At 38.8% G+C, this 15,892-nt stretch overlaps 1 protein-coding gene across 3 annotated transcripts in view; it reads left to right on the forward strand.

Annotated features, from left to right (window-relative positions):
* Positions 1 to 15,892, forward strand: part of RCOR1 (REST corepressor 1) — a 119,123-nt gene that overhangs the window by 64,114 nt on the left and 39,117 nt on the right. For 2 of the 3 annotated variants that reach the window (XM_033420624.2, XM_004262420.3), the window contains exon 3: positions 12,440 to 12,523. The exons of the other annotated variant lie outside the window; for it this stretch is intronic. In XM_033420624.2, the coding sequence (XP_033276515.1) occupies positions 12,440 to 12,523 (84 nt within the window). The remainder of the gene's footprint in view (positions 1 to 12,439; positions 12,524 to 15,892) is intronic. 3 annotated transcript variants of the gene reach the window in all.

A 15,892-nucleotide genomic window follows, 5' to 3' on the forward strand; every position in this document is an offset into this window, starting at 1 on the left:
TCTATAACTCTCTTCTGTTTTGTTCTGTTTGTTCATTTGTTTTGTTTTTTAGACTCCACGTATAAGTGAAATCATACAGTATTTGTCCTTCTCTGTCTGACTTATTTAATTTAGCATAATATCCCCTAGGTCCATCCATGTTGTTGCAACTGGCAAGATTTAATTCTTTTTTATGACTGAATAGTACTGCATTGTGTATATACAGCACATCTTCTTTATGCTTTCATCTATTCATGGGCACTTAGGTACTTCCATATCTTGGCTATTGTAAATAATGCTGCAGTGAACATAGAGGTGCATATATCTTTTCTGATTAGTGTGTTTATTTTCTTTGGATAAATACCCAGAAGTGGAGTTGCTGGATCATATGGTAGTTCTATTTTTAAGTTTTTGAGGAATTTCCATACTGTTCCATAGCAGCTGCACCAATTTACATTCCCAGCAACAGTGCATGAGTGTTCCCTTTTCTCCACATTCTCACCAGCAGTTTTTATTTGTTGTCTTTTTGATAAATAGCAATTCTGATAAGTGTGAGGTGATATCTCATTGTGATTTTGATTTACATTTCCCTGATGATTAGTGATGTTGATCATCTTTTCATGTGCCTGTTGGCCATCTGTATGTTTTCTTTAGAAAAGTGTCTATTCAGATCCTCTGCCCACCTGTTGATTGGGTTGTTTGTTTTCTGGATTTTTTAAAAAAGGTCTTTATTTTTATTGATTGATTTTTATTTGGTTCCGCTGAGTCTTAGTTGCAGCATGTGGACTCCTTAGTTGTGGCTTGCTGGCTCCTTAGTTGTGGCATGTGAACTCTTAGTTGTGGCATGCATATGGGATCTAGTTCCCTGACCAGGGATTGAACCCGGGCTCCAGGCATTGGGAGTGCAGAGTCTTAACCACTGTGCCACCAGGGAAGTCCACTGTTTTTTGGATGTTGAGTTGTATGAGTTCTTTGTATATTTTGGATATTAATTCCTCATCAGATAGATCATTTGCAAATATATTCTCCCATTCAGCAGGTGGCCTTTTAAAAAAGGTGTTGATGGTTTCCTTCGCTGTGCAAAAGCTTTTTAGTTGAGTGTAGTCCCATTTATTTTTGTTTCTGTTTCCGTTGCCTGAGGCGACATATTAAAAAAATTACTAAGGTCAACTGATGTCAGAGAGCTTACTGCCTGTGTTTTCTTCTAGGATTTTTATGGTTTCAGGTCTTACATTTAAGTCTTTAATCCATTTTGAATTTGTTTTTGTGCATGGTTTGAGAGAGTAGTCCAGTTTGATCCTTTTGCATACAGCTGTCCAATATTTCCAACACCATTTATTTTTTTTAACTTATTTATTTATGGGTGTGTTGGGTCTTCATTGCGGTGCATGGGCTTCACATTGTGGTGGCTTATCTTGTTGCGGAGCACGGGCTCCAGGTGCGCGCGGGCTTCAGTAGTTGTGGTGCATGGGCTCAATAGTTGTGGCTTGCAGGCTCTAGAGCACAGGCTCAGTAGTTGTGTTGCACGGGCTTGGTTGCTCCACAGCATGTGGGATCTTCCTGGACCAGGGCTCGAACCCGTGTCCCCTGCATTGGCAGGCAGATTCTTAACCACTGCACCACCAGGGAAGTCCCCAACACCGTTTATTGAAGAGGCGATCTTTTCCCCATTGTTTTTTTTTTTTTAAATTAATTAATTAATTTATTTTTGGCTGTGTTGGGTCTTCATTACTGCACGTGGGCTTTCTGTAGTTGCGGCGAGTGGGGGCTACTCTTCGTTGCGGTGCGCAGGCTTATCGCGGTGGCTTCTCTTGTTGCAGAGCACAGGCTCTAGGTGTGTGGGCTTCAGTAGTTGTGGCACGTGAGCTCAGTAGTTGTGGCTCGCGGGCTCCAGAGCACAGGCTCAGTAGTTGTGGCGCACGGGCTTAGTTGCTCCGCAGCATGTGGGATCTTCCCGGACCAGGGCTTGAACCCGTGTCCCCTGCATTGCCAGGTGGATTCTTAACCACTGCGCCGCCAGGGAAGGCCCAGTTATGGATTTTTTAAGTTGCTTGTTTGTTGCCCAAGTGTTTTTAGGCACTAGATCTGTGGTGATGTGCCTCACTGTAATTATATTGGGTTAGCCAAAAAATTCCTTTGGTTTTTAAGTAAAAATAAAAGACACATTTTTTATTTTCACCAAGAACTTTATTGAACAGTGTATTCACCGTTTTGTTCCACTACCTTCTGCCGTTTTTGAGACAACTTCGTAATTCCATCTTCCCAAAACTTTTTATCTGTTTGAGCAAAGAACTGTTCCAGGTGGCTTTTACGGTCTTCCAGGGAATTAAAATTTTTTCCATTAAGAGAATTTTGTAAAAACCGAAATAAATGGAAATCCAAAGGTGCAATGTCTGGTGAATACGGCAGCTGAATCAGAACTTCCCAGCCAAGCTGTAACAGTTTTTGCCTGGTCATCAAAGAAACATGCAGTCTTACGGTATCCTGATGGAAGATTATGCGTTCTCTGTTGACTATTTCTGGACGATTTTCATCGAATGCTGCTTTCAGTTGGTCTAATTGGGAGCAGTACTTGTTGGAATTAATCATTTGGTTTTCCGGAAGGAGCTCATAGTAGAGGACTCCCTTCCAAACCACCACCAACCACAGCAAAGGCCGGTCTTCACCCAAAGAAGGTGATATACAGAACATCACCTTCTTTGGGTGAAGACCGGCCTTTGCTGTGGTTGGTGGTGGTTCATTTCGTTTGACCCACGATCTCTTCCATTACACATTGTTGTACAGTATCCACTTTTCATTGCCCGTCACAATTTGTTTTAAAAATGGAACGTTTTCATTACATTTAAGTAGAGAATCGCATGCAGAAAATATGCTCAAGGAGGTTTTTTTCGCTTAACTTATGTGGAACCCAAACATCAAAGTGATGAACATAACCAAGCTGGTGCAAATGATTTTCAGTGCTTGATTTGGATATTTTGAGTATGGCGGCCATCTCCCGCGTGGTATAACGTTGGTTGTTCTCAGTTAATGTCTTGATTTGATCGCTGTCAACTTCAACTGGTCTACCCGACCATGGAGCATCATCTAGGGAGAAATCTCCAGCACGAAACTTCGCACACCACTTCTCACACGTTTGATCAGTCACAGCACCTTCTCCATACACTGCACAAATCTTTTTTTGCATTTCAGTTGTGTTTTTACCTTCCTTGAAATAATAAAACATGATATGCCAAAAACGTTTTCTTCTTCCATCTTCAGTATTAAAATGGCTACACAAAAATTCACCGATTTTGATTTTTCTTTTTAGATGCACGCTGATATGACAGCTGTCACAATACAGTCTACAAAATTGTTTCGAATGAAGTTAAAGACAAGTAAGCGCTACTAGAGCCATCTTACGGAAAACACAGAACAAACTTTTTGTCTAACCCAATACTATCAAATTGTAAGAGTGAGATCAAGTTTACTGAAACTGAGTGTGATTTTTGCTTTCCTTTATTTCCGTTATAGTGGATGTCATTGTAAGAGCTCAGAGTTCTTTAATTCTGAAGATATATTCAGTTTACTCTTTGTAAGTAATCTGTTCAGGTTTTCCACTTTTTTAGGAAATGAGCATAAGAGATATAAAATTATAATCATGAAATAATTCTTCACAAGTTTTAAATAAATTCCCTTACTGTTTATCTTTAAAAGAGAATTTAATCGTGTAAGTAGTATTTGAATGCATTCTTATGAAGAAAATCCAAACAATAAGGAAGTATGTGGAGCAAAAAGCACAAATTTCATTTTTTCCTCTCAATTCAGTGCTCCCACTTCTTTCCTAGGATTTATCCACTATTTAAATTTACTGGGTGGTTTTTCTTACCTACAGTTTGATATTTTTGCTTTTTAATTCATTTACTCATAAAGAAATACACATGCTAGAAACAAAACAGGTGTTCTCACTTTTTTAATAATGGCTTTACTGAGATATAATTCACAAAATGTACAATTCACTTCTTTAAAATGTACGATTCAGTTGTTTTCAGTATATTCACAGAGTTGTGCAGCTGTCACTACAATCAATTTTAGACCATTCTTATCATCCCATAAAGAAATTCTCTACCCATTAACAGTCACTCTCCATTTTGCCCAAACACCCCACACCCTCTAGCGACCACTAATTTACTTTCTGTGTCTATAGAATTGCCTATTCTGGACATTTCATATAAATGGAATTGTATAATACGTCTTTTTTGTGTGTGTGACAGGGCTGCTTTCACTTAACATGATGATTTCAGGTTTTATCCATACCAAGCATGGATTAATAACTTCATTCCTTTTTATGGCAATATAATATTTCATTATATGGATATACTAAATTTTGCTTATTCAGTTGATGTACATTTGGATTGTTTCCACCTTTTGGCGCTTATGAGTAGTACTATGAACATTTGTATACAAGTTTCATTTATTTATTTGTTTATTTTTTTATTGGCCGTGTTGGGTCTTCGTGGCTGCCCACGGGCTTTCTCTAGTTGCAGTGAGTGGGGGCTACTCTTTGTTGTGGTATGCGGGCTTCTCATTGCGGTGGCTTCTCTTGTTGTGGAGCACAGGCTCTAGGTGCGTGGGCTTCAGTAGTTGTGGCACATGGGCTCAGTAGTTGTGAGCATGGGCTTAGTTGTTGCATGGCATTTGGGATCTTCCCAGACCAGGGCTCGAACCCGTGTCCCCTGCATTGGCAGGCGGATTCTTAACCACTGTGCCACCAGGGAAGTCCCTATATACAAGTTTTTATATGGACATATGTTTTCATTTCGCTGGGCTATATACATAGGAATGGAATTACTGGGCTATGGTAACTGTGTTTAACCTTTTGAAGAACTGCTAGACTGTTGTATTTTCTCTTTCTTTCTTTCTTTCCTTCCTTCCTTCCTTCCTTCTTCCTTTCTCTCTTTCTCTCTTTCTTTTTCTTTTTTCAAATATTTATTTATTTGGCTGTGCCAGGTCTTAGCTGCAGAACGCAGAATCTTCATTGCTACATGCGGGATCATTTTTTAGTTGCAGCATTCAAACTCTTAGTTGCGGCATCCCCTGACCAGGGATCGAACCCAGGCCCCCTGCATTGGGAGCACAGAGTCTTAGCCACTGGCCCACCAGGGAAGTCCCTAGACTGTTGTATTTTCTGTATTTGATTTCTTTGAATATCCATACTATGATTTAGCTAATTCCTGTTGATGGACTTTGAAGATTTTGCTGTATCACAGTACCATAAACAGCGCTGCAGTGAGCATCCATCTTAGAGTTCTCCAGAGAAACAGAGCCAGGTGTGTAGGGGTATGTGCGCAGACATTTATTTTAAGCTGTTGGCTTATGTGACTGGGTGCCCAGCCAGTGTGAAATTTGTAGGTCAGGTCCTACAAGGAGAAGCTGGGGCTTCAGTCTTGAGGCACAGTTTCTTCTGGGAAATCTCAAGTTTTCCTCTTAAGGCCTTTTAATTGAGTGGATGCAACCCACCCACAAGATGGAGGGTTAGCTTCTTTACTTAAAGTCAGCTGATGTAGATGTTAACCACAACTACTAAATACCTTCACGGCAACACCTAGATTAGTGTTTGATTAAATGACTGGGTGCTATGACCTAGCCAGGTTGACACCTATCTTAAGGAATCTCTAGGGCAGGTACTTAACGAACTTTAAAAAAGTCTCCCCCGGTGATTTATACACATACTTAATGAAACAGTATGCTGGTGTTTTCTATTCTTATTCTTTTTTTTTTTTTAATGCTGGTTAGGACCCAATAAATTAATTTAAATTGGCCTGACCTGCAATTTGAAACACATTGCTATTGGTATATGTATTATATCTAGAAATGGATTGCTGGGTTGCAGGGTATCCATACTTCAGCTTTCTTACGCACTGCCAGCGCTGTCTGAAGTAGCTGTGCGTTCCCACGGGTGGTGCGAGTTCTTTCATTTTGCCCTTGATGGCCATTGGTAATTGCAGTTTCTTTGTCGTTCTTCTGCTTCCTTCCAGGTAGGGCGGTTTTTAGCCCTTGGTAATCAACTTTAAACAAGGAGAGTGTTGTGAATCACTGTGTTGTACAACTGTAACTTATATAATATTGTACATCAATGACACCTCAATAAAAACTGTATTAAACAAGGAGAGCAGCTGCAGAGTTACTGACACCTTCAGCAGACACCAGTGTCTGTCCAGAAATGAATGACATTGCTTTGTTTTCATTGTATTTGTGTTCTTCAATTTGCATACAGCAGAATGGACTGGTTTTTGGTGTCTGTATTTGTGAGTGTTAAGGCATGTGTAGTTTCATATAACCACCACGCGCAACTGGGATACAGAACAGTTCCATCTCCTCAAACAAGTACCTCGTACAACTCGTAGCCTTCCTCCCCCTCCTAACCCCATTGATCTGTTCCCTATCATTATAGTTTCACCTGTTCCAGAATGTCATATAAATGGAATCATACAGTATGTAAACTTTTGAGACTGGCACTGAGCATATTCTTTTGAGATATGGCCATGTTGCTGCATATATCAATAGTTCATTTATTTTGTTCATTTATTTTGAATGCTGGGTAGTATTGCAGTGTATTAATCTTCCCAGTTTAACCTTTTACTCCTTGAAGGACATTTGGGTTTTTTCCCCAAGGTTTTGATGATTGTGAATAAAGCTACTATATATAATTATGTGCAAGTTTTATTGTGAACATAGGTTAACTCTATAGGGTATATAGCTAAGTGGGATTGTCGATTCAGTCATTTGTTAAATATAATTATATCTTTAATTAAAACTGCGAAACGTTTCTTGAGTGACTTTATCATTATCCACTGATCCAGCACTGCATGAAAGCTTCAGTTTCTCCTTATTCTTGTCAGTACTTGGTATTATCTATTCCTTTTATTTTAGGAGTTCTAATAGGTATACATTGGTTTCTCACTGTGGCTTTAATTTGCATTTCCCTGATGGCTAATGTGATGTTGCTTCTCATATGCTTATATGCCATCTTTGGTGAAATAGTTATTCACATCTTTTGCCCACTTTTTAAAAAATTGAGTTATTTTCTTATTGTACTTTAAACATCTTTTATATATTCTGGATACAAGTCCTTTGTCAGATACAGTGATTTGCAGATGTTTCCTCACAGTCTAAATTTTTATTAAGCTCAATTTACCATTTTTTAACTTTTATGGATTGTGCTTTTGGTGTTATATCTAAGAACTCTTTCCTCAACCGAGTTCATGAAGATTTTCTCATGTTTTTTCCTAAAAGATTTTGTAGTTTTAGGTTTTACATTTATATTTAAGATCCATTTTGAGTTGAATTTTTGTAAGGTATGAGGTATAGGTTGAGTTTCACTTCGTTTGCATATCCAATTTTTTTCTTGTTTGTTTTACTTTTTGACTGCACCGCAGGGCATGCAGGATCTTAGTTCCCCAACCAGGGATTGAACCTGCGCCCCCTGCAGTGGAAGTGCAGAGTGTTAACCACTGGACTGCCAGGGAAGTGCCTCCAATTGTTAAAATACTCTTTGTTGCAGGAGCCCCCCAGCCCCCCAGCGCCGCACAGCAGGAGGTGAGCGCATGACTGCCTGAACCATCCCCCGCCCCCGTCTGGGGGAAAACATTGTCTTCCAGGAAACAGGTCCCTGGTGCCAAAAAGGTTGGGGGCCGCTGCCTTGTTGAGAATAATATCCTTTCTCCATTGAGTTACTTTTGCATCTTTGTTGCAAATCAGTTGACCATATTTATATGGGTTTATTTCTGGACTGCCATCTGTTCCATTGGTCTGTGTGTCTGTTCTTTTACCAGTACCACACTGTCTTGAATACTGTACTTTTCTATAGTAAGTCTTTAAAGTAGAGTGGTGTAAGTTTTCCAACTCTGACCTGGCTATTCTGGGCTCATTTGCCTTCCCCTTTTACATTATCCTTTTGTCTATGTCAGTATGGACTCACAGATTATTATTTTATTACTTCATGGCTTTATGGATTATTATTTTATTACTGTCATTTATTTTGTTGCTCAAGTTATCGCAGATCTGACCAATGGGAGATAGATTCCATCGTTCTTTGAACACTTTCCTACCTCCTGGCATAACAAAATATTCTAGGGTCTCTTGCACTTTTCCTGTCCTAGCCCTGGAATCAACCGTTTTCCCAAGGAGACCTAGTTTCTTTTATTGTAGAATGGCATTCAGAGACCAACGTCTGGGAGCTAAATGTGCTCATTTTTTGCTGGGTTGTCATTGTATCTAGACCCTTGCAGTGGACAAAGCTGGGATAAATAAATGTATTTATGTGTGCAAGTATACAGGTATATACACATCTGTATTTCTATTTATACTGAAAATGATGAGCTCTTACTGTAACCATCTATTTCTGTCTAGCACCTCAGAATTCTTTCTATCCTCCCCCTTCTGTATCTGTAACTCTTTCACTCAGCATAATTATTTTGAGCTCCATTCATATTGTGTGCCTGAATAGTTCATTCCTTTTTATTGTTGAGTTTTGTTCCATTAAATGGATATACCACAATTTTAGGAAATTGCCAGGCTTTCCCCCCAAAGTGATAGTACAATTTTACATTCCCACCAGCAGCTTAAGAAAGTTCTGGTTTCTCCACATTATCGCCAAACTGTGGGTATTGTCAGTCTTTTTAACTTTATACTTTGTAATAGGTACGTGATGGTATCTCTTGTGGTTTTAATTTGGCTTTCCCTAATGACTGTTGATTTTTAGTATCTTTCCATGTGTTTATTTGCTATCCATATACCATCTTTGGTATTTATTCAAATCTTTTGCCCATTTGTTAACAAATGGGTTGTTTCTTATTGTTGAGTTCTGAGAGTTCTTTATATATTCTGGATACAAGTCTTTATCAGATCTGTGGTTTATAATTATTTTCTCTCAGTCTTTGGCTTAGCTTTTCATCTCTTCAGTAGTGTTATTTGAAAAGAAATTTTTACCTTTGATGAAGTCCAATTTATGAAGTTTTTTCTTTTATGGATTGTGCTTTTGGTGTTATATCTAATAAGATCTTTCTAAACCTAAGATCAAAAAGAATTTTCTCACGTTTTCTTTTACAAGTTTCATAATTTGGGGTTTTATATTTAGTCCTGTCATTAATCTTGAATAAATTTTTCTTTTTTTGCGGTATGTGGGCCTCTCACTGTTGTGGCCTCTCCCATTGCTGAGCACGCGCGCCAGACGCACAGGCTCAACGGCCATGGCTCACGGGCCTAGCCGCTCTGCGGCATGTGGGATCTTCCCAGACCGGGCATGAACCCGTGTCCCCTGCATCGGCAGGTGGACTCTCAACCACTGTGCCACCAGGGAAGCCCTTGAATAAATTTTTGTATGTGGTATGAGGTATATAGATCTCCATTAATTAAAAAAAATATGAATATCCATTTGTTCAGGCATCATTTGTTGAAAAGATTATCTCCACTGAATTTTACCTTTGTACTTTTGTGGAAAAATCAGTTGATCCTATACGTGTGGTTCTGTTTTTTTTTTAATTAATTAATTAATTTATTTATTTTTGCTGTGTTGGGTCTTCGTTTCTGTGCGAGGGCTTTCTCTAGTTGCGGAGAGCGGGGGACACTCTTCATCGCGGTGCGCGGGCCTCTCACTATCGCGGCCTCTCTCGTTGCGGAGCACAGGCTCCAGACGCGCAGGCTCAGTAGTTGTGGCACACGGGCCTAGTTGCTCCGCGGCATGTGGGATCCTCCCGGACCAGGGCTCGAACCCGTGTCCCCTGCTTCGGCAGGCAGACTCCCAACCACTGTGCCACCAGGGAAGTCCCGGGTTCTGTTTTTGAACTCCATTCTATTCCATTTCTTTCTCTGTGTGCCAGTACCACACTGTCTTTTTTTTTTTTTGCGGTTCACGGGCCTCTCACTGTTGTGGCCTCTCCCGTTGCGGAGCACAGGCTCCGGACGCGCAGGCTCAGCGGCCATGGCTCACGGGCCCAGCCGCTCTGCGGCATGTGGGATCTTCCCGGACCGGGGCACGAACCTCTGTCCCCTGCATCAGCAGGCGGACTCTCAACCACTGCGCCACCAGGGACGCCCCACACTGTCTTGATTACTGGATCTTTGTAATCAATTAGTTTCGATTCAGGCAGTATATGTTTTCCAACTTGGTTTTTTTCAAAGTTGTTTTGGCTATTTTAGGTACTTTGCATTCCTGTATGAATTTTAGAATGTTTGTCAATTCCTACAAAAAAGTATACTGGGGTTTTGATTGGGATTATGTTGAATCTGTAGAGCAATTTGGGGAGAGAATGCTATCTTAATAATATTTAAGTCTTTTGATCCATATACGTGGTATATCTCTTCATTTACTTAGATCTTTAGTTTCTCTCAAATGTTTTACAGTTTTTCAGTGTATATGTCTTATCACATCTATCCCTAAATAGGGGTATTCTTTCGTTTTAAGTTTTGATTGCTTATATATAGAAATTGAATTGATTTTTTACTGTTGATCTTGTTTCCTGCAACTGTGCTGAAATTCATTTATTCTAGCAACTTTTTGTAGGTAGTGTAGATTTTCTACACAGATGATCATGTCATCTGTGAGTAAAGACAGTTTTAATTCTACTTTCCCAATGTAGATTCTTTTATTTCTGTTTTGACTTTTGATTTTTATTTGAAATACAGCAAGCCTGTATTCCGTGTGCGGTCCCTCCCCACACACGTATTTGTTGACTTGATTTTACTTTTAGACTATGTGTGGCATTAACATTGTTCTAAAAGTCAGAACCGTATAAAAAGGTGTGTACTCAAAGGTAGTCACTCCCATCTTTTCATCATATTCCTGTCTCCCTCCTGTGTATTACACCTGTTCCCACCCAGCATGTAAATTCCACCTTCAGTCTTGCCTAATTCATAGTGTTCGCACTTTGGGTCTTTCCCTCCCACCATTCCATCATTTTTCTTTAAAGTAGCTGCCCCACAGATTTGAGCAAAAGTGTAGAAATTCTTTCTTTATAAAATCTAGAACACACTGATATACAAAATTAAATAAAAGGTAAGATTAAATAAAAGGTCTGGCAATTTCATAAAAGCAGGAATTCTTAAACCAGGCTTTATGAATTTTATAAAAGTATGTTTATATTGGGGGGTGTGTGTGTGTGTGTGTGTTTATGTTTAGTTGAATTTTTTTTTCTGGAAGTAGATTCCATAACTTTCATCGTGTTTCAGAGGAGTTTGTTTAAAGGAAAAAAAAAAGGTCAAGAAAGAGAATGCCTTTAGGATGAATGAGTTTGGGTCTAAGCAGTCCAAAGGCTGGTTAGTGAGCCTCTCTCTTCGGTCTGTTGTACCTTTGGAAGATAACGTTTTAATTGGCTCTGTGTAATATGTGACTTGTTTGTGGTTAATCCAGTAGTAGTCAACTCAACACCCGGCACTTGTCAACCTTTTGACCTACTGTTTTGTATCACAGAATTTTAAGAATTTGAATGCACTTCAGATGTTTCCTTTCAGGTTAAATCTTTTTAATGGTACTCTTTATTAAAGTTGTTAAAAGAATCTTTGGATTCCTGCTGTCAAGTCACTAAAATACCCAGTCACTAATGGTAGTGAAGGGTAAGGTTATTCAAAGCACACATGAAGAATTCGTAGTTTAAAAGAATATTTGAGCAGCTTGCCACATGCAGCTTCCTTTTTGTGTGTCCCCATCTGGGAGCAGAGCAGCAGAGTGTATGGTGCCTAAACCCTCGGGCCCTGTAACCACCCTGCCTAACGTCGGTCCAGGTCTGCCTCCTAGTGGCTACTAATGACCTGTTTAGTTTCCTCACCTAGCAAGTGAGAATAGTAATCATACCTACCTCATATGACCTGTTTGTGAAATAAGTAAAAAGTTAGGTAGAAAAAGACTTAAAAGTAGAAATATTTCAGCAAATTCAGAGCCTCCCCACCCACACCCTCACCCTGTGTTAAATGTGCGGGTTCCACTGGGGCCGACTCCAGTCGAGGGGGGGTGATAACATCATCTTCCGAGGTCTAAAGAAGACCAGAGTGGTGTGGTTTTTTGAAAATTTATACATAAATGAATATTTTATTATAATTAAAGACATTAATTTAGATGTATTACGAATAGTTTGTGGGGTTTTATCCTTTTTCTTTTACAAATATACACAGTCATAATTACAGATGAAATTATACAGTATCTTTCGTTTGACTCAAAACAATACAGGAATGGATCTGCTCTCACCACTTCTATTCAACATTGTGTTGATGGTGCTAAGTTAAAGAGAATCTAAATAAATGGAGAGAGATACCATGTTAATGTGTTGAAAAACTTAATTTGTGGGACTTCCCTGGTGGTTCAGTGGTAAAGCATCCGCCTTCCAATGCGGGGGACGTGGGTTCGATCCCTGCAGAGTGGTGGTATTAATTGTCGCTTCTTATGTCTGTTAAATTATAATGAGAATTTTCTTTTTTTATTTCTACCAAGCCAAAGTAGCAAGACGCAGTCAAGAACGAGACAATCTTGGCATGCTGGTCTGGTCACCTAATCAGAATCTATCAGAAGCAAAATGTAAGTTTTAGAGCACTTTTATTTTCCACCTTTCTTATTTACTGCAAACTTCTAAAGTTACCTTTGTAGGTAAAAATCTCTCTATATATTACATTTATTTTACCTTTTTAAAGTAAAATTTTGAAGAATTTGAAAGTGTGTTCTTTATTGTGGCCTGTCATAGTGATTTAAAGATTCTTAAGCTGTGGTTTCATAATCTACTTTTTATTCAAAATGCTGTACCAGCTAATATTCTGAAGTAACTAGGAGGAAGGGTTCAGAGCGGAAAGAAAATTATAATGTAGTGTATAACTCCTTCAGCTGGGAATTTATAGATTTATTGATATAAAGATGAGGAGTTTAACAAATCTCTAATTGGAAGGATTACAAAGGGCAAATGTATGTTACTGGAAAAAGGTTTTATACTGTAAGACTTCATCCTAGCTTGAAGTAGAACTTTTGAATTGGCTCTTTGTTTTGTGTTTTGTGTCTACATTTTTGTTAGAATGAATATTCTGAGCTACTTTGGGTTTTCTTTTTGGGGGGCCAGTAGGGGTCCTAGAGTTATTAGATTAATTGTATTTTCAGAGTTGGCTTTTTCAGTTTTTTGTCCCCTCTGCTCAGGTGATACCGTGCAAGAATAATTTTATATTTGATATATTGCCGTAAGTCTTTGTCATTTTCAAAGTTTTTGTTTTCTTCATAACTTTAAAGAGAGAAGAAAAAATAAATTCCCCCTTTCGAGAATTTTTCAGTGGTGGGGGTGGGTGGTCCATGGATGGAATTTACGGCCATTTGTGAACTCGTGAATCACAGGCAAACTTTTTTTGGTGCATGTACGTTTTCCTGCAGAAAATTGGATTTTTAAAGGGCTCTTTGACAAAAATAGGATAAGAATCAATGCTCTAAAATGTGGTAGGGCTTAGAAAGCCTTCAGTGGTAAATGTTGGCCAGGAAACATAAGTTGTGAATAAAGGCCGGAACTCTCAGGCTTTGATCAGGATTTTCCAGATTGTGTTTTGCAGTATTAAAGTAGGTGTTAACAGGTTTCCACTGTCAAGTAAGGGTTAGAGATGATGCATATTAAATATCCTCCTCTTATATATTTAACATTCATGTTTGCATTAAGGTGCAAAGAGCTCGGATGGTCAAGAAACATTTGATTTTGACCAAGAAGGACCCTTTTTAAAAATACAGTACCTTCCATGGAACACAGGAAATTCAACTACTCTTAGTAATGCTTAATTTAGCAAGAATAAAATAATCTCAGTCTAATCTGATTTTCATAGTATCTTAATTTTGCCAGCCTGCTGCTTGATGAGTTTATAATGGAGAACAGAATAGCAAAAGGAAGTATATTGGCAATTCTGATGCCTTTACTGTGCCGGGGAAGAGCTTTTAAGTATTTCCTGTTTGTTTTTTCCCTTTGAGGATTTGCACTTAAAAAAGCAATCTATTCCATTTTTGAACATGTTGTTCCTTCTAACAGCTGAAAATCTGCATCTGTGTAATTTTTAAAGCTTTGTTTTCCTGAACTCTGTTAAATAAGTCTGCTTCCTTATGAGTCTTTTAGGTGTTCAGTTCTCCTACCTTCTTTGCTGTCCCAGTTCAAGTTAAACCTGCCTGGTTGCCTCAAGTGTTTTCAGATGGCCTGATTTTGGGGTCTTTTTCGTCTCTGTTGTACTCCTGGATAGATTCCGTTTGGTCATGGTGCCCATCTTCAATTATGGTGCCTGGAACTGAATATTAAAAATAGTGAGCATTTGTTGAGCACTGTACTAAAATGCTTTCCATGTTCCTATATCATTCAGTCTCTACTGTAAACCAAGAAGACGTTTTTGTCCCCATTTTACAGGTGGCATTCCACAATCCAAAGAGGTTGTGAAACTAACACAAAGAGTCAGTGGTGGAGCCAGTAGTATCCAGGTTTGCTGACTCTTCACCCTGGCTTATGCTCTAAACGTGTCCCTCAGGTCGAGTTCGTCAGGTCTCAGTCCTCTCTTCATTTCAGTCACTTCCTGCTGTCATTACAGTGAAGATTGTATTAGTACCTCTTGCTGTTAATGTGTTACCTTTGGAATCTTGGGAGTCAGAATTTAATTTTAATATTATCTTAATTTTCCTAGACCTGCAAGAAAAGAACAGAATATGAGAAGTTAATAGATTTTTAAGCAATGCTATTGCCTAAAATAAATTTGCAGTTTTAATGTAAGTCCTGACAGTATTGATTAAAGCTTTAAACTCTTAAAACCAATCTAAAAGTAACATTTATATATTGTTGAAAGTTCAGAAGGCACAGAAAAATATAAAGAAGAAACAGTTCATCCATTATTTCATTACCCAGAGATAACTGTTAAACATTTTGGATGTTTTCCCAATCCCTTTTTTTCCTCTGTGCATATTTTTATAAGTGAGATGTTGGTATTTCTATGTATGTGAGTGTGTATTGTCTTCCTGAACAATGACCTAAGCATTCGTTACCTTGCTAAACCCCTTGTAAATATTTAAAATAATGTTTAATGGATGTATCAGTGTATTTAAGCATTCTTCTATTGAAAATTTAGGTTGTTTCTAATTGTTGCTATTGTAAAAGAAGGCGGTGGTGAAAAACGGAATCAGAGCTTTGTTCTCTTTTGTTGTTATTGTTGTGTTTTTAGTATTTTCTTAAGATACATCCCTCGGAATGGAATTGTGGATCGATGAGAGTTTGCTTAACTACTCCAGTGTGAGGATGTGAACACAGTTGTTGATGTGAGTTAGGTTCCATTTGTGGAGCTTTGGGAATCATATTCTTTGACGAGTAGTCTAATCGTAGTTATGCCTTGAAATGTGGCCATAGTGTCACTGGGGACAAGTATACATAATTTGTTCTCTTTGCCATCTATCATTTCCCCCTCAGCTTCTCTCCCTCCCAGTACATAGACAAAAAAGAAGTATTTTCTACTTGCCTTTCTAATTTATTTTGAAAGAATGTGGAAGTCTTGGTTGTCCAACAATTGATTCTGACTTGATGTAGAAATAGGAGATTTGGGACATCTGTAGACTTCTAGTAGATGTACCGATGTGTAAGGATGTCTGTAGATCTCTGGCTTTTCCTGGGTTGGTTTCTTTCCTCTCAAGTAAATGTTTAGAGTTCTGCCTCTTAGGGTTACTGCAAGTTTACAAAATTATTTTGTGGTTATAGAAATAAATACTGTTGTAGAAATTTCAAACAATATAGAATGTATAATGTAGACAATTAAAGAAAGCCTTCTTGGGACTTCCCTGGTGGTGCAGTGGTTAAGAATCCGCCTGCCAACGCAGGGGACATGGGTTTGAGCCCTGGTCCGGGAAGATCCCGCATGCCACGGAGCAACTAAGCCCGTGAGCCACAACTACTGAGCCCGCAAG

This window comes from Orcinus orca, chromosome 2, assembly GCF_937001465.1.
Source record: "Orcinus orca chromosome 2, mOrcOrc1.1, whole genome shotgun sequence".
In the NCBI taxonomy this organism is placed as follows: domain Eukaryota; kingdom Metazoa; phylum Chordata; class Mammalia; order Artiodactyla; family Delphinidae; genus Orcinus; species Orcinus orca.